Here is a 19,527-nt window from a genome sequence, read left to right as displayed (position 1 = left end):
TCAACCCCCTCCATGTAGGACTTTTTAAAAGGAGGGGTATTTGCAGCATCTAAGCAGATGAAGAGAAAGAACAATACCTACCCTACAATCTGGTTGAAGTATTTCCGGTAGCCGCCCAACGTCTCGTGCTGGAGGGGGAGAGAAATGGATCAAGATTAAAACGTGCTGAAAAGAGAAGGGAGCAACCTCAGATATCCAGAGGTTTGGTGGAGAAACCCTCATCCCCAGCCCAGCTCTGACCCTGAAACCTATTCAAGGGAGCCCCACCTACCATGTTGGAGGGGGGCTGCAGCACCAGCCGGGCCTGCTTTCTCCTCTGCTTCCGGTAGTAGCTCTCAAAGGAATCTCGGGCGCCCTGAGAAGAAGAGACCTGGTCAAGCTCCAGTCCTGAACGCCACCACCTCCTGCCCAGAGAAAGCAGCTGCTCCCCAAAGGTGAAGAACCGAGACAAATCTGTTTTGAACATGGCCAAGTAGAGATCTGAGCTCCTGAGTCTCTTGAATCCTGGAGATGGAAGGGACTCTGAGGGTCATCTAGTCCAACCCTCTGCAATGCAAGAATCTCATCAAACGCTTAATAGAAGCATAAGAGTATATCCAAGGCTGACCATGCCCAAGCCTGGTTGCAGCAGGCGGTCCAGGGAAATGGACTTCCAAGATCTCATTCCTGGTCAGTTACCACCAAGTCTGCCCCCATGAGTGTATATGTGAAATTCATATTCCTTTGCCCTGACATGCACCACTTTACACTTGCTTATATTGAGCTGTATTTGCCATTTTACCACTTTGCCACCTCACTGCTCATCCCTAACTCTAGATCGTTTATGAACAAGTTAAAAAAACCACAAGTCCCAATACTCCTCTTTGGTGGACTCTGCTTTCTACAGCTCTCCATTCTGAGAATTGTCCCTTTCAATTTATTCCAACTCTCTGTTTCCTGCAACTTTTGTTGTTGTTGAGTCGTTTAGTCGTGTCCAACTCTTCGTGACCCCCTGGACCAGAGCACGCCAGGCCCTCCTGTGTTCCACTGCCTCCTGCAGTTTGGTCAAACTCATGCTGGTAGCTTCGAGAACACTGTCCAACCATCTCGTCCTCTGTCGTCTCCTTCTCCTTGTGCCCTCCATCTTTCCCAACATCAGGGTCTTTTCCAGGGAGTCTTCTCTTCTCATGAGGTGGCCAAAGTCTTGGAGCCTCAGGATCTGTCCTTCCAGGGAGCACTCAGGGCTGATTTCCTTCAGAATGGAGAGGTTGGATCTTCTTGCAGTCCATGGGACTCTCAAGAGTCTCCTCCAGCACCAGAATTCAAAAGCATCAATTCTTCGGTGATCAGCCTTCTTGATAGTCCAGCTTTCACTTCCATACATCACTACTGGGAAAACCATAGCTTTAACTATACAGACCTTTGTTGGCAAGGTGATGTCTCCTGCAATTTAACTAATTCCTAATCCACAAAAGGACCTCTCCTCTTATCCCTTGACTATCAAACTTTGGATTCTTTGAAGAGGTACTTTGTCAAAAGCTTTTTGAAAGTCCAAGTGCACTAGGTTAAGTGGCTCGCCTCTATCCGTATGCATGCTGACACTCTTGAAGAACTCAAAAGATTCATGAGACAGGTCTTGCCTTTGCAGAAGCCATGCTGGCTCTGCTTCAGCAAGGCTTCTTCTTCTATATGCTTGGTTATTTTATCTTCAGCAATACTTTCCACCAGTTTTCCCAAGACGGATGTTAAGTTAAGTGGCCTTCAATTTCCAAGATCCCCCCTGGATCCCTTTTTAAAACTGTCATTACATTGGCTACATTCCAGTCCTCAGACATGAAGGCTGATTTGAGGGACAAGTTACATGTTTTTGTAAGAAGATCTGCAATTTCACTTTTTTCCTTGGGAACTGCTGGATGGATGCCATACAGACATGGCGATTTGGACGGATGCCATACAGACATGGCGATTCAGTCCCTCGGACTCCCTTGCTGCAAAAGGAAGTTCAGGCACTGGGCTCTGCCCTGTATCTTCCGCCATGAAGGCAGCACCCAAACCTGGAAGCCCTTCCCTGCAGACCCCGCTCTGCCCAGCCCTGCAGCCACCAGAAAGGCAGCCTGGGGTGGGGTGGGAGATGGGGGGATTTTCCTGCCTCATCCACTGGGAACAGCAGCTCCATGTTTTCCTAATCAACCCGACTCCGAGGAACTAAAGGCCTATTTTCCATTTAAACCTCCCTCTCCCTCCCTCTCTGTGGGTAAGAGAGCAGCGAGAAAGTTCCTTAAAGCCTTTCATTTCCCCTGTCTGGCTGCAGCTGGAGTTCCCCTTTTAACTGCCTGGCCAGGGGAAGTGAAGACAGTTTTATATAGGGGGAAACTCTAAGGGCTGCTTTAATATGCTTGCATGTGAAGAGGGGAGCCCTTTTCATACGGCTCACTAATGAGAGTCAGCGGGATATCACACTTCGCCATCTGGCTCATTTGCACAGCGGGGCAGAGGCTGGCCCTACCCTTGCGCAAGGGCCAGAGCTGGAAGGCTAAAAGGGTGGTCAAGAGATGCCCCCTACTGGCCACATCCTGGAACGGCCACCATCCTGGCATCAGTACCGGGCAGAAGGGTCCCCTGCACCGCCTGATGCCATGGCTGGAAGGGAAATGGATACGGAGGGGAGACTGTGGTGAACATCAGTGCCATGGGAAGAAAGGAAGTCACTGAATCATAGAATTGTAGAGTTGGAAGGGACCCCAGGGGTCATCTATTCTAACCCACAGTAATGAAGGAATCTCAACTAAAGCATCCTGGCCAGGTGGCCATGAAACCTCTGCTTAAAAACCTCCAGGACCACCTCCTGAGGGAGCCTGTCAAGCAGCTCTTAGCATCAGAAAGTTCTTTCTGATGTCCTTCTTTGCACAGCACGTGGATAAGCTATGGAACCCCCTGCCACAGGAGCAGTCATGGTCACCAACAGGGGTGGCTTTGAAGAGGATTGGGCTAATTCGTGGAGGAGAGGGCTAGCGATGGGTTTACTGGCCCCAGTGGTTCTGTTCTGCCCTCCTGAGATGGAGACAACGATGCTTCTGAATTCCAGTTCCTGGAAACCGCAGGAGGGGAGAGGGCTCTTGTGCCTGGATCCTGCTTGCAGATTTCCTATTGGGGCATCCTGTGAGGACAGGATGGTGGACTGTGAGGGTCAATGGCCTGATCCAGCAGCCTCTTCTTATATTCTTACGTAAGAAAGCAAAGCAGTCACACTCAAGTGCCCTTCTGCACTCCCCTTTGGACTGCTGCTGTTCCTCTCCCACTTTGCCTGCTCCCTGGTCTCCTCCCCACACATTTCCCACTAGGACAGCCCCTCCCTCCAGAGTCCTCAACCCACTTGGCCCTCCAAGCTCCCTTTTTCAAGGCCCCACTTTTGAGCAGATGACCCAGCCCCACAGGCCTTGGGTGAGTTCATGGGACTGCTACACATTGTTGGCCTGGACAGAGGGAGTAAGGAGCTCAAGATGGCTGCTCTGGCCAGCATCTCTGGGTCTCCACTGTGCAGTTGTGCCCTTGGGCTTCCTTAAACACCTCCCTTGGCCTCCAAAAAACCAAGCTGAGAGTCCTGCATTGGCCGGGGATTAGACTAGATGACCCCTGGTAGTCTCTCCAAACTCTACAATTCTATGATTCTAAGTCCTGGTATAGAGGCCCCTCCCTGCTTGAGGCCAGCAGTCTGGGCCTCTCTGCCCCTCTGTGACAAAGAGCCTTCTCCACTGCTCATTCTGCTAGCGGAGAAGCCCCTTAGAGCAGCCTAGGTTTCTCTTGGCAAGCCCCAGGACTGACCCAGGGGAGCTTCTCCTCGGAGGGCTTGACAGCAGCCAGCATAGAGGAGGCTGAAGGGGCCTGGGCTTTCAAAGCAGCCAAACACCATTCGCAATGGGTCTAGCCCCTGTTCACAGATGCCCGCCCTCCTCCCTAATGTATAAAATGAATTTAAAGCCCTCCTTGATGGTCAGCCCTTGCGTGGCTGACTCCTTCCAAAGCACTGCTAGTTCTGCTAGTGTGGCTTGAACTGATCACCACTTTCCACAAACTTTGAGGCAGGATTTTAAACAGGCAGGCCACATAAGACCATGGAGGAGCCATGGGGAAAGGTACATGCCCACACACAGAAAGAGTGCCTTCTACAACCCAATATGATAAAATTTTCTAACATATATGAGGATTATTTGCACATTTTAAAAAGGTTTTTTTGAAAAACAACAACACACATTTCACACACACTCTTCGTAAACACACACCTTGGCACTGATCTGGAGTGCACAAGCGAGGAGCTGAAGGCATTGCAGACATGCACTCTGCACAGAAAGCACAGGCTCTGTGAACTGTTGCTCCTGGGCCCTGGCAGAAGGCAGTGGGAGATTTCCTCGCTTCTGAAGACAACTAGTTGCAATGCGTGTTAGACACTGCAATAAAAGTCTATTTTCTGAGCTTTAAGGTCATTTCCAGGTGACCTTTTTATTGAGCCTTCATCCTGATTTGTATGCACAGAGTTTGCAAGGAGGTTAGACCCCACGTCGGCTGTTTACTGAACATTCATTTCCTCGTATCCACATCATCTTCCCCCGGACGAGATGAATCTGGTATTTAAGTCAAGGGTATTACATGCGCTGGAAGGGGGAGGAGGAGAGAAGTCTGGGAACTTTTGTTCTCTTGCCAGAATCTCTGGCGACCCAAGGAACACATTTTATGATTTAAGAGATAATTATGACATACAAACGATGTGCAGGACAACTCCAATTTCACATGGCAAGCAGGCTGTCCTTTTCCTGTGCAGCCCAAACTCCAAGGCTCAAAGCCCAAGAGCTAACGCAGGAGGTGCGTTTTCCTGACTCCTGGAGGTCATTTGTTTCGCCCCAAGTCACAGAAATCAGGAGAGTCCCACAGAAACACACCCCACACACCCGCTGTGTGCCCACTTCAATTACAAATCACTGCAGGGAAATGGCGGGCGGGAAGGTTAATCTTCCTTCACAAAGCTACCCAGGACAACTGAATTCATAAGAAGGCAACATTTTGAAAGCTGTTCTTAAGAGGGGCCTTTCTTCCGATGATAGGCGGGGTGCCAGCCCTGTCTGCCCTTTCCTTCTGCATTAACGCTCCTCCAATGAAATGAGTAGGAACAGATGCCAATTCAAGTGCCCTGGGAGACCCAAAGCCCCCAGAGCCTTCAAGCCAAGCACATTCTCGTCCTCAAAGGACAGCAGCTGGAGCAGGGCCCGGAAGGTCTCTCCTCCTGCCACAGATGAGAGCACAAAAAGACAAAAGATGCTCAGTGGCCCACTGGCTCTGGCATCCTGTTCTGACAGCGGCCAACCAGATGCCTCCAATGGGACACCCACAAGTAGGACCCGAGTGCAAGAGCAACTCTCCCCTCCGGGGATTCAGAAGCACCGCCGCCTCCCAATTGTGAAGGCACAGCGTAGCCCCACTTTGCTAGTGGCCATGGCTGACGCTCCCCTCCATGAATTTGTCTAAACCTCTTTTCAAGCCATCCTGGTTGGTGGCCATCACTGTTTCTTTGGGGAGGAACTTCCGTAGTTTACTCTGCACCGTGTGAAGGGCTTTGCTTTGTCTTTGCTCCATCTTCCAACATGCAACTTCATTGAATGTCCACCAGTCAAGGCACAGAGGGTGGCCCCCAGCCCAAATCCACTCCTCTCCTTCTCATGCTGCTGCCTGCAGATTCAAAAGTCAGTGGGCATCATTGCCGCATGGCCTTTCCTCTGCTCATCTTCTCTGGAGATACGAACAGCAACTTAGTCTTCACAACACACAATCCATTAATTCTAGGCATTACAAGGGAATCTGCAACTGGTCCCGCTCCCCAGCGCCTGCTTCAGTGGTTGAAGCAGAAGGGGCTACGTGCTGAATGGTGCCCTAATTTGCAAAGTCAGGATCCAGAAAAGGGATTTGCCCAGCTCAATTAGGTTTTTGTCACACAGAAGGAAGGAAATCCACAGGCAGGAGTGGGCAACATGTGTGTCTCAGAAGCCATGCAACTAAAATGACAGGGGTTCCCCAGTGGGCACTGGGCCTTATCTTCCCCACTCTTGCACATCTTCAGGCAAGTGACCTCACCTCTGTGGCGGCTTCTCTCCAAAGCGCTTGGCAAAGCCAGTGGCCAAAGCAGCCAAGCTCCATCCCAGCCACAACACGGAGGGATGAGTCTCACATGAATCAGGCCAATGGGCTGCAGCTATTCAGATTCCTGGAAGGCCAGACCCCGGCCAAATGCACTTTGCTGAGCACGCTGCGAAATGCGTCTAATATCTGGCCCATATCAGATCAGGAGAGGGACTGCAGTCAAAAGTGTCAGGAATTTTTCAGTTGCTTTGAGTTGGCTGTAAGAAGCACAATCACTGAAAGCTCTGTGCCAGATGGGGCCCCTCCAGATGTTGTCGAACTACAACTCCCGCCAGCCCCAGCAAGCATGGCCAAGAGCCAGGGGTTCTGGGAGTTGTGCTTCAGTGACATCTGGAGGGCCAGGGGTTCCCCACACCTGAAATCACCACTGACTCTTCTCTCCCCATTGCCGAGATATAACTGCTGTCTATCCAGACAGCACAACTGCACACGGAAATGCAATGTGTCCACTGTTAGCTGGATGTGCACATCCAAAATCAAGGGCCCCGGAAGAGGGCACAAGAGCCAGAAGCAGGCCCCAAGCATTGCTCACCCTCTGCCTTGTGAACAGCCTTGAAAACGAGTGCTGAATACCAATCATTTCTCTGTATTTAAAGAGACACGGGTGCATTCTGGAGGAAGAATGGCAATCCACAGATAAAACCACCAGCAACAGTCCAAATCACTGAGACCCAGGAAAGCTGGTTGCAGAAGAACAGCAATGCGCAGCCCCCAAAGCGCAGATACAGGCAAGAAATGAACCCCAAGGAAGGAGGAAGCACAGGACACAGAAATGGCTGAGAACCAGTGAAATAACTGAGAGGAAGAGGCCTTGGGATCGGTTCTGGTGAACCCACATGAACTCGTCTTTTCTCAAGTCAGAGCATTGACCCATCCAACTCCTGGCTGTCCAGGCTGAGGGGCAGTTGCTCCCCAGGGTCTCAGGTGGGGCTCTTTGCAGCCCATCTTGGGAGATGCTGTCAGGGACTGAGCCCAAGTCCTTCTCCATATGATGCATGTGCTCTCCCAATGAGCTACAGTGGTGCCTCGCAAGACGAAATTAATCCATTCTGCGAGTATCTTCGTCTAGCGGTTTTTTCGTCTTGCGAAGCAACCCTATTAGCGGCTTAGCGGATTAGAGCTATTAGCGGTTTAGCGGCTATTAAAGGCTTAGCGGCTATTAAAGGCTTAGCGGATTAGCGGATAAAAGGCTATTAGCGGCTTAGAAAAGGGGGGGGGCGAAAAAAAGTCGGAACACTTGCAAGACGTTTTCGTCTTGCAAAGCAAGCCCATAGGGAAAATCGTCTTGCGAAGCAGCTCAAAAATGGAAAACCCTTTCGTCTAGCAGGTTTTCCGTCTTGCGAGGCATTCGTCTTGCGAGGTACCACTGTACAGCCCTTCTCACTGGTTCCTTCTCCCTCTTGCCCCGCCCAGACCGGCCAATCCTACACCTGTTTCTTTTGTATTTGAAGCAAAGGAGGAGAAGCCTTCATTAGAACGTCAAGTCATTCTCTGGACAGTCCCTCACCCAGAACATCCTCTCTAACCTCCTGGGACTCGCTCCTTCTGCTCCCTTCCTCCCACCAATATCCCACCAGGAGTGGGCCTTGGAAGCAGGGTGCCCTATGCAAGGCCAACATTTGACACACACTCCAGGCCTTGTGGTGCCTTCCCAAAGCCAGGGAAGAGAGGCCCTGGGCTTTGGGAAGGGGGTGCAAGGCTCTGGAGCCCTCCAGCCTCCCTCCCAAAGGTGGACTATGGGAAGGAGGCTGGAAGGCTGCCTTTGCCCCTGCGCCCTGGGTGGGGGAACCAGTTGAACGGCCCTAAATCTGCCTCTGGCAGGGAGCCTCGCTAGGGCAGGTGAGAAACCTGTTCAGGTCAACTCAATCATTATTTTCAAACTCTTTCCCTGACTGTGCCAAGGGGTTGCTGGTGTTTGGACAGCAGCGTCAGGAGCCACGGAGCTCTTTTCCCTTTTCCCTTCTGCCTGCTCTCCCTGTTCAGTCTCGGGAGACTCACAGGCTGCTTGTGAACCAGTCTGCAAGGAGGAATTGCCGCTGTCTGCAATGGGAGCGATGTCACGCCCCTGTGAAAAACCAAGCCACCGGGTTTTGTGAGCCACAGGGCAGGGGCAAACTGGGGGCAGTGGGGGGGGGAGAGCAAGAGAGAGAAATAAAGCTCTGGCGGCAGCGGCTCCCCAGATTCCATGAGCCCCCAACCCAAAGCGGTTATCGCAGGTCACTGACACTTGTTCATTCTAATGGCTTTTCCTGTGCCCTTATCAATGCGGCGCACAAAGCATCTCCCTTCGGCCGTTCCCTATGATCTCAGCCCCGTGTTTACAGCTATCTAACTCCACCAGGCACCGCTAGGTCAGCCAAGTCAGGACAGGAGGCTCAGAGACAGGCCAGGGCAGGCTGATGGGGCGCCTGAGATGAAGGAGGGGGGTGGAGAGAGACAGAGAGACAGATGGAGACGGAGAAGGAGGAGAACATAAGGAGAAGAAGCTCTGCTTTCTAGTTTTGCCAGTCCCGGGACATAGCTGTAAACAGCCACAATGTCCATAGAACCACTGAACTGCAAAGCTGGAAGCTGCCCAACCTTAGAAATGCAGGAAGGAATGGGGTGGGCAAAGGCTGGACCCCCACAAAAGGAATGGACGGACGGACGGACGGACAGAGAAGGGGTCTTGAGGGGATGTTTGAGCAGAGGCATGCCTGGTAAGACCCTCCAAGTAGGTCTATCATAGGAACAGACGGAGGGTGGAAGGAAGAGCGTTACAGATGCTGATCATGAACTGGCTGCCCTCTTTCATACGCAAGGCACCCTCCATCAATCCCATGGGTACATGTGGGGCAGTTTCATCATGTGCCTTTGGCATCATCACGCAGTGCTGCCGCCTTCCTGTTCCATGGTACCCCTACAATACTGGGGGGCATTAACCCCTCTTGCACACAAGGGATACCCCACATGCACCACACTACCATTCCCCAAATGGTACCTACATGTCTGACCCAAACCAACAGACTGCCACTGAAGAACACAAGAATAGCCTATTGGGTCAGGCCCGTGGCCCGTCTAGTCCAGCATCCTGTTCTCAGAGGGGCCCAGCAGATGCCTCAATGAGAAACCAGCAAGAGCAGGACTCTCCCCTCCTGTGCTTTCCAGCAACTGAGATTCAGAAGCATCTCTGCCTCCAGCACAGCAGAGCCATCCTGGCTAGGAGCCATCCATAGCCCATGACTTACAAAAACGTGAGGAAGTCTGGTCCTCTGTCTTCGACACAAGCATCCTCATGCCACCCATTTGGTCAGACCAAGGAGCCCCCTGCTCTGAGGCTCACGAGAGACAAAACTTGCCTGCTGCGGACTGGCGGGCCCCTGAAAAGTGTGTGGTAGAGGCAGGGGGCCAGAGGAGCAATCCAGGGGTGGGGGCAACCATTTATGGTGTTTGGTACCACCTGCGAGATAGGAGCCAGGGCAGGGGGAAGGGTCAGGGCAGTCCAAGATGGAGGCAGGCATGCAAGATGCAGCAGAGGAAGAAGAGACTGCTCAGGTGAGAGATGGCCCAACAGACCCTCCACCATTCCCCACCCCACCATCTTCCAGAACCAGGAGGGGCCTGAAGAGCAAAAATGGCTTTCCTAGAGGTGGAGCCTCAGGTTGTGCATGTGTGCCCCATCAGATGAGGGTCCATAAGCTGCAACTGCCCCACAGGGCGTAGAGCTGTGGACAGCTGCCTGGAGGCTAGAAGCCTGTGTGCACATGTATAACTGGAGCATCGTGGAAGCTGCTGCGAGTGAGTTCTTGGCTGGGGGTGCCCAGCACCCTGCCGCTCACTCAGCTTGTAGGTATTGATAAGGCACATTAGTTGATTTGATTCCCTATGACCCTGAGTGCTCACTGGAAGGACAGATCCTGAAGCTGAGGCTCCAAGACTTTGGCCACCTCATGAGAAGAGAAGACTCCCTGGAAAAGACCCTGATGTTGGGAAAGATGGAGGGCACAGGAGAAGGGGATGACAGAGATGGTTGGACAGTGTTCTTGAAGCTACCAGCATGAGTTTGACCAAACTGCGGGAGGCAGCGGAAGACAGGAGTGCCTGGCGTGCTCTGGTCCAGGGGGTCACGAAGAGGCGGACATGACTAAATAACAAAATGACGGAGAAGATCCTGAGCAAAGATTCTGCACCGACCAGAAGAGAAAGCGAGAGTCCTTGCTGGAGTCTGCTGTCCCCAGTCATGTGAGAGTCCACTCTCTGTTCACCACAGCCTGACCCTGGTTTGCTTCTGCCCCCCCCCCCCCCGCCGCCGCCTGCCCTTCCTGCCAAAGTTCAGCACTTCCTGGAAAGTCTCCATGCCTGTTTGATATTGTACGTTGCCTCCGCTGGTGAAGGAAGAAGGATTTACAGGTGCCTGGCCCTGCCTCCAAGACCATGACCGAGCGCTGACCTTGTGTTACAATACGTGAACTCCTACCCTGCTGATAAGGAGGACTGGCAGATAGAAGCAGGGGTTTTTTTCTTTTTCAAATAATCCTTTGGGAACTTACAAGCTGCTCAGCCATAAAAGTGAGGTGACAGGAAGGTCGGGTTCACTAAAAATAATAAATATCGCAGTATTTATTCAAAGTGGGCCTTTTCAACTGCAGGCTAAGCACTTAGATAACGCTATTGTAAATGACAAATATTTGCATTTCTTAGAACTGTTACGTTATGATCCTTCCGGCCGGAGCCGATGTGAACATTTTCTCTGGTGCCTGCCTGGCCGCTGAGACCGCACACTCTGAGAGCGCAGCCTCGAAAGCTGCTCAGGAATGAGCCACAGGTCAAGGGAAGTGGACAGCTGCCCTCCCAGGTCATTCTCAGGCCAGGCTCAATTGCTGTGCGACACACGCCGTGGGGAAGGACCCCTTTGGTTCTCTGCCTTTTGGCTGAAAGCAGATTTGTGCATTCCTGACATCCATTCTTTAGAGGCTGTGTCCCAAGGGAGCACCCCCAAACAGGGAGATGTACCCGTTAGTCGGTCTCTAGAAAAACATGCAGAAAAACCTCTGTGGTCCTGTATTCCACGGTGGGCAAGCTACTAGACTGTGCACTTTGAGATCACATGGAAGGAACGAAGAGGAACTTGGATTCAGCTCAGAGTTCCACCTCTGGCCCAGGGCTTAAGGCTTCAGGACATTAACGGAGATGCTCAGGAACTTTGGCACCTGCGAGACACACCTTCACCTGCTCAAACCGCAAGAGTGACACAGTCTTACTGTGGTCTAAACCAGTGTTCCCCAACCTTGGGCCTCCAGCTGTTTTTGGACTACAACTCCCATAATCCCTAGCTAGCAAGACCAGTGGTCAGGGATGATGGGAACTGTAGTCCAAAAACAGCTGGAGGCCCAAGGTTGGGGAACACTGGTCTAAACCACTGAGCCTCTTGGACTTGCCGATCAGAAAGTTGGCGGTTTGAATCCCTGTGGCAGAGTTAGCTCCCATTGCTCTGTCCCAGCTCCTGACAACCTAGCAGTTCAAAAACATGCCAGTGCAAGTAGATAAATAGGTACTGCTGTGACGGGAAGGTAAACGGCATTTCCATGCGCTCTGGTTTCCATCACGGTGTTCCGTTGCCCCAGAAGCAGTTTAGTCCCGCTGGTCACATGACCCAGAAAGCTGTCTGTGGACAAACGCCTGCTACCTCAGCCTGAAAGCGAGGTGAGAGCCGCAACCCCATAGTCACCTTTGACTGGCCTTAACCATCCAGGGGTCCTTTACCTTTACCTTTCACAGGATTAAAAGAGGAGCCCACGAGCAGAAAGTCAGAAAAGTCCCTAGGAGCAGCAACGTTAGGACCCTGGAGGAAAAATGCACCACACCACAATCTTAACCGAAGCACAATACCCCAGGGAGGAAAGCCATGGCCCATGAGTGTCATTCCTGAACAGGCACAGCATCCCGTGTCGGCGGTGGGGGATCCCTCTGGCCAGTGAAGGGTCTTCAGGTGCCACTTGGTGAAGGAGAATCCACCCAGATCCCCCATCCCTTAGACAGAAAGACTATAACGAACGTTAACATTTAGCCCCTGTACAATTTTGGTCATTTCCCTGATTGCTCCTGCTTGGGGATGGGGCACAACAGCAACCGACTTGAGCCCGAGTTCCAACCCCCCCCCCTCCTCCTCACAAGAAGAGGCTTTAAAACTCCGGAGCGACTCTACAGTCTTGCCGTAAAAGTTTCAATGGTTCTTGAGAGGTTGTTTGGCCTAAATTATGCTGGATGAGTCAGACTTGCCTTTGAAGAATGTGTCAGACGCAGCCATGTCTGCCTCCCGGCAGGAATGCCGGACGATAATCAGCATGTTTGCTATAACACAGCAGGGACTTTATGACAGGAGGCAAAAAGGCAATGGCTACTTCTCCTAGAAGCATGACTCTGAGGAAGAGGGGGGCAGTCCCTCGGATGGGACCCCTTCCCCGAGGACAAGCAGACATGCTCTCGTGAAGAGGATACTTGGAGGGGTCCCGGCAGTGGGTGATTTTTAAGGCGGATAAGATAGTTGGGTGTGTGATGGGCACACAGGCTGCAGGGTGAATTTGCTGCCTGGCAAGAAGACTGTGGGTGTCGCTCGTTGCCTAGATAGCCTGGCAGATACTGCTGTGCAGAAGACAGTGGTCCTGGTGCACACTGGTACCAAGGACATGGGGAAATGTACTCTAGAGTTCCTGGAAGCCAGACTGAGGTTGCCGGGTAGGATCCTGAAAGTCGGGTGCTCCAAGGTAGCTTTCTCTGAAATGCCACTGGGTCTGTGTGCAGAGCCAGGCAGACAGGGGCAGGTGTGGAGTCTCAATGCATGGATAAGTAGATGGCGTCAGGAAGGGAGGGGACGGGTCTGGGTTTGTTTCTGGGGCAAGCAAGGCCTGTGCATAAGGGACGGGCTCCGCCTGAACCAGGACGGAACCAGACCGTTGGCGCTTAAAATTCAAAAGGTGGCAGAACAGTTTTTAGACTTGATTGTGAGGAGTGGAGGGGATAAGAGTTGTGGAGGGTCTGGATCAGAAGACATCTTGGGATGGAATTGAAAAAAATATGAAAATTTGAATGGGGGAGTTGGAGAACTAGGCACTGAGAGAGCAGTAATGATGCTCTGCAAATCTATGGTGAGAGCAGTAATGATGCTCTGCAAATCTATGGTGCGGCTGCATTTGGAATTCTGTGTATAGTTCTGGCTCCATCTCTTCACGAGGACTTGGAAAAGGTTCAGAAAAGGGGAACAAAAATGGTCAGTGGGGTGGAGAACCTCCCCTATGAGGAAAGGTTATAGCATTTGGGACTTTTCTCTAAACTAAGGTCCCAAGAGATAGCTCAACCAGTAGAAGATGAGACTCCCAAGGTTGTGGGTTCGAACCCCACATTCGTTGAAAAGATTCTGCATTGCAGGTGTTGGCTTTTTGCAGTATAGTAACGCTGCAGAGAGCTTGCTGGGGAGATCATGCATTAAAAAGAGAGGACTCAAAAATAACTTAAAGAAGGTTTTAATAAGAAAAACAAAAACTCCATTCACACTAAATATATTAACAAACAAACATGACCCAACCACCAACCCATCCCCCAGGGTAATGGGAGAGCTAGGTGCTGCTCCTTATATACTCTACCCAAATGCTGACACACCTTAATCAAATACAACTCAGCAGCACCTGCTATGTTTCACAGCTGTAAAGCTGGGTCTCGTTATCTTGCTCTGGCCCTTGCTCCGGCCCCTTAAAGACATACACATGGAGTGGAACAATGATGAACCTTTACATTTAAAGAAACCATTCAACATTTCCCCTGCGGTTCATCATTGTGGAACAAAAACATAAAGCATACTTTGTACATGTTTTTCATGTGTAACCTTTGGAAGTGCTTTAATAAAAATGTCCGCAATTTGATTGTCACCTGGAACATATTTAAATACAACCATTTCATCAGCAATTAGTTTCTTTACAAATTCTAAACGTAATCTTAAGACTCTGGTGCGCTGCGTATTGGTCTCTGAACACAGGATAGCAAGTCCACGCTGGGAATCAAGGTAAACTTTTACTGGTAGTGTTACTTGCATCTGTAGGTCTGCAAATACTTGCAAATACCATTCTACATCACGAGTGGCCTGAACGCATGCACATAATTCACTCTCTGTTGTGGAGAGACAAATAATGGTTTGTGTCTGGGACTTCCATTCAAATGGACAACCGTTATAACAAAACACCATACCAGACACACCCCTACAATTATTTTGTTCTACTGCATGAGATGCATCGCAGAAAATTTCAAAACCTTTGTCAATACTTGATGTAAACTGCAACCTATAATGTTTGGTATGTTTAAGGTACATTACCACTCTCTTAAGAGCAGAGAAACATTGCATAGTGGGCTTTTCCACATTGTGATGCATCTTTTAACAAAAGCTTAACTGTTTCATATTTTACACTTGGTGAATAACACAAATCATAATCTTCGCCTGGAATTTGTTGAAAGCCCCTAGCAACTAGTCTTGCCTTGTACCTTACAACTTCATTTTTGTCATTCATTTTAACTCTATAAACCCATTTTGAATCAATAAGTCTCATATCTGGGGTTTGTGGTACAAGAGACCAAGTGTTATGCTCTTTTAAAGAAGCTATCTCAGAGTTCATAGCTTTATACCAATTTACAGCTTGGTGCTTAGGTAAATTCTGAACATCATTGTAGCTTTTTGGCTCAAAAACCGCCTTATTGGCATACACAGTATTAAAATGTTCATCTGCGAATCGTTGTGGTTTCTGCCTCTTTCTATCTGAACGTCTCAGTCCGGAAGGAGAGTCAGACTCCTCAGACTTAATGGGACTAAGTGAACCACTAGTTTCAGGTTGTAAATCATCATTGTCAGACTGAAGAGGTGCCTGTAGGCTAAGCTCACGGTCAGAAAACTCAAGAGAATCTAACCTCCCCTCAGGTGCCTGTGACTTTAAATCAAACAAATTATCAGATTCAACAGGCTTTTTGTCTTTTTCTATTAATTCAGAATCACCATTTCCTCCTGCTGCTGCTGCTGCTGCTTCCTCTTCTTCCTCAGTATCATTTATACCATCAGTATCTTGGAAAACAGCAACCCCATTCCAATTTACAGTTTGTATCATGCTTCTGGTAATATGAAATTTGCCAGTTGCTGGTATATAAATTCTGTACGCCCCCTGCTGGTAGCCCATTAATTTTCCCTGGACACTACGCTCACCCAATTTCTGCTTAGCGGGATAATGCATAATTACATCTGAACCCCAAATACGTAGGTATTTCAGATTAGGGCGTTTTTTAAACAACTTCTCATAGGGGGTGACATCTAAACCAGAATGATAACTGCGATTTCTAACATAACAAAAGGCATTGAGTGCTTCAGCCCAAAAGACTTTGGGCAGATTAGCATCATGCAGATAAGTTTTAACCCCTGCCTGCAGGTCACGCTGCACAACTTCAACAAGCCCATTTTGCCAGGGACTTCGGGGGCAAGATAACTCATGAGTAGTCCCCTGCACTTCCAGGAATTTCTCAAAATCCTCAGAAACAAATTCCCCGCCCCGGTCAGAAAACAGATTCTTAATTGGTTTGTTAAAGTGCGTTTTTACCCAGTTGCAAAAAACCTTGTACTTCTCAAATGCTTGGGACTTCTCAGCTATTGCATAAGTCCAACAATATCTACTATACTGGTCTATCAGGGTAAGCCAGTACTTTGAACCTCCTAATGATGGTGGGAGTGGCCCAACTAAATCACAATGTACACGCTCAAATGGCTCAGTTACTTTCCTATCTGAGCACCTACCCTTGCGTGCAACCTTAATCTTATTCTTGCAACAGGATAGACACTGCATAAAGAATTTGCATGGTTTTAAGTTGAGGCCATTGACAATATTCTTTGTCTTAATTATGTCAGCAAAATTCAGGTGTCCCAGAATTCTGTGCGCCACGTGGATACACCCAGAATGTGGCCTTACATTCCTCAACCCCTGGCTTGACTGTGCTGCTCTGCAATTTATATGCGATTGTGAGTAGGTGCGAAAATACAGTCTATATAAACCATCAGATTCCCGGGCATACAATAGACGTTTGTTCCCCTCGAAAAACTCACACATAGACTTTAAGAAACGCACAGTTATCCCTTGATGAGCAAAGCACCTTACTGATAATAAATTGTCCATTGACGGGCAATAAATGCAGTTCGCTATTGTAATGTTTAAAGAGTCAAGTTTAACGGTACCCCTGCCAAGCGACTGCAGGACTTGTGAATTGGCTAAATGTACATTACCAATTTCCTCTTCGAAAGAAATAAACAAGCTTCGATCATTGCAAACGTGCTGCGATGCTCCTGAGTCGATAACAAAAGACTTCCACTTGGCATCTTTAATTCTTTTACGATCTTTAGTCCGAGCGTGAAAAGCTCGCGGCTCGTTTCTGTCTCTACTATACGATGCCAGCTGCTGGGCTGACGACCGTGATTGACGAACAGAAACAGGCTTGGGAGTACTTTGCTTTCTTTTGGATCTGCAGTCCCTTGCAAAATGTCCTTGCTTATTGCAGAACCAACAACGTTTTGCAGCTTTAAATGCAGTTGTATCACCACAGGTTTTCATATGGCGTTCCTCATTCTTTCTGGAAACAGGAGTGCTTATGGCACAAGCCTCCCTTCTATCCAACTCGCCCATTAATCTTGCTGTTACCCCTTCCACAGTTAATTGTGCTGGTGGAACAGCAGATATCTGGCTAGCTATACGATCAAAGTCCTCATTAAGGGAACAAAGGATGATAAAAACATACTGAATATCAGGTACCTCCATGTCCCTTCGAATTAATTCGCCGCGTATTGCCTCCAGACGTCTCAAGTGTGCTGCCAAATCACCACCAGGCTGCAACTTCGTCTGGTACAACTGCTTGAAAAACGTCAATGCAGACGCTGACTCTTTTCTAACATGCACTGCTGCAAGACTGTCCCACATTTCTTTGGCAGTTTTCTTATTTCTTATATAGACTACTTGCTGGTCGCTGACTGCCAAATTAATTATCGCCCTGGCTTTTGCATCTCCTTTCGACCAAGCATTAGTTACAGGGTCAGGAGGGTCATCAGTTACATAGGTCCATACTTCTCTAGAGGTCAAAAGCGCCTCCACCCGAAAAGACCATAAACTATAGTTCTCATCTGTCAGCTGTGGGAAGACCAGAGCCTTCTCAGCTTCAGGAACCCGGTCAACCATTCTGGAACTCTTCCAGACCCACAAAAACTACGCTAACAGGAGAAGGAGTTTTCAAACCTTTCTCAGAGTCCAAAAATATGCAGTCATCCACTCAGCAGCTGGGCCCATAACCAAAGATGTTGGCTTTTTGCAGTATAGTAACGCTGCAGAGAGCTTGCTGGGGAGATCATGCATTAAAAAGAGAGGACTCAAAAATAACTTAAAGAAGGTTTTAATAAGAAAAACAAAAACTCCATTCACACTAAATATATTAACAAACAAACATGACCCAACCACCAACCCATCCCCCAGGGTAATGGGAGAGCTAGGTGCTGCTCCTTATATACTCTACCCAAATGCTGACACACCTTAATCAAATACAACTCAGCAGCACCTGCTATGTTTCACAGCTGTAAAGCTGGGTCTCGTTATCTTGCTCTGGCCCTTGCTCCGGCCCCTTAAAGACATACACATGGAGTGGAACAATGATGAACCTTTACATTTAAAGAAACCATTCAACAGCAGGAAGTTGGACTAGATGATCCTCATGGTGCCTTCTAAATCTGTGATTCTATATCCATGATAAAAAGTCACGTCAGAGGAGACGTGATAAGAGTGTACAAAATTATGTGTGCCATGGAGAGAGTGGGCAGAGATAACAGTAGAACTCATGAACATCCGACCAAGCTGAATGTTGGAAGATTCAGGGCATACCAAAAAAGAAAAGACCCTCCCCCCCCCATACAGATCATAGTTAATCTATGGAACTCCCTCCCACAGGAGGCAGTGATGGCCACCAAGCTGGATGGATTTAAAAGAGGATTACACAAATTCCTGGAGAATTTCTGTTCTTATGCGATCCCAGAAACAGAGCGAACCAAAGGTGATTTGGCTTTACCAAAACCAAAACTAAAAATGCTGCAACGCCCCCCCCCCAAATACCTTCCAAATCACCCTTTGTCAGGAAAAAAAGTAATGTTTTATGCACCCAAAAAATCTACAAGAGAGAGGGGGCTGGTAATCTCAAAAATTCCAGACCACCTTTTGACCTTTTTCCTATAACAGGTGGAGGAGAGATGGCAGATCACTTACCAATACTGAATAGATGTGCAGACAGCGGTAGACGGGGGAGAAGTCCACTAAATCCTGGGCACCGGGCACCTAAGGCGATAGGAACAGAAGCACAAAGGTCAGCTGAAACATGGATGCGTTTCTGGTGCCATGTACTAGGCTGAGTGGTGGGGAGAAAGAGGAGGCGAGAAGCTGTGGTGGAAGTCAGGAGGGAGGCAGAGGGGTCACAAAACAAGTCCTCCAGAAATGCCTCTATCTGGGGGGTATAGGAAGTCCACCTTAAGGCTGGTTACATTACCACCCATCCAGAAAGAAACAAGCCCCACGGATTGTCAGGGATTATTAAACTTCTCGCCGCTCACCTCAACCTCCAGTTTGGAGAGGGACAGGACAAGGCGGGGGAAACCAGGAGGCAAAGCAAGCTCGGGGGGTGTCATTCCACAAGGACTGACCCTTGGGGAAATTAAATGCTGGCAAAAGCAAACCTGAAGGAGCATCTCCACCCCCATCATTCACTGAGGTCCAACTCTGAGGGCCTTCTGGCGGTTCCCTCCCTGTGAGAAGTGAGATTACCGGAAACCAGGCAGAGGGCCTTCTTGGTAGTGGCACCTGCCCTGTGGAACACCCTCCCACCAGATGTCAAAGAGAAGAAAAACTACCAGACTTTTAGAAGACATCTGAAGGCAGCCCTCTTTAGGGAAGTTTTTAATGTTTCATGTTTTATCTCTTCTTCTTTTTCTTCTTCTTCTTCTTCTGTTGGGAGCCACCCAGAGTGGCTAAGGAAACCCAGCCAGATGGGAAACCCAGCCAGATGGGTGGGGTATAAATAAATTATTAGTATTAGTATTAGTATTAGTATTAGTATTAGTATTAGTATTAGTATTACAGTGGTGCCTCGCAAGACGAAATTAATCCGTTCCGCGAGTCTCTTCGTCTTGCGCGTTTTTCGTCTTGTGAGGTACTGCTGTAGTATTAGTATTAGTATTAGTATTAGTATTAGTATTAGTATTAGTATTAGTATTAGTATTAGTATTCTGTTGGGAGCCACCCAGAGTGGCTAAGGAAACCCAGCCAGATGGGCGGGGTA

General features: G+C 49.2%; 1 protein-coding gene across 4 annotated transcripts in view; it reads right to left on the bottom strand.

The window, feature by feature from the left end:
- Positions 1-19,527, bottom strand: part of EXOC6B (exocyst complex component 6B) — a 225,633-nt gene that overhangs the window by 101,475 nt on the left and 104,631 nt on the right. For all 4 annotated transcript variants that reach the window (XR_014515540.1, XR_014515541.1, XM_083458677.1 and 1 more), the window contains exons 8-10: positions 18,462-18,530; positions 272-355; positions 82-128 (exon numbers count right to left, since the gene is read on the bottom strand). Coding sequence is in view for 2 of the 4 variants with exons in the window: in XM_083458677.1 (XP_083314803.1) it covers positions 82-128; positions 272-355; positions 18,462-18,530 (200 nt within the window). In the remaining 2 variants the exon portion in view is untranslated. The remainder of the gene's footprint in view (positions 1-81; positions 129-271; positions 356-18,461; positions 18,531-19,527) is intronic.

The sequence above is a fragment of the Podarcis liolepis genome (assembly GCF_965112155.1).
Source record: "Podarcis liolepis genome assembly, chromosome: 9".
Lineage (NCBI taxonomy): Eukaryota > Metazoa > Chordata > Lepidosauria > Squamata > Lacertidae > Podarcis > Podarcis liolepis.
This window is presented reverse-complemented; position numbering and strand designations above follow the sequence as displayed.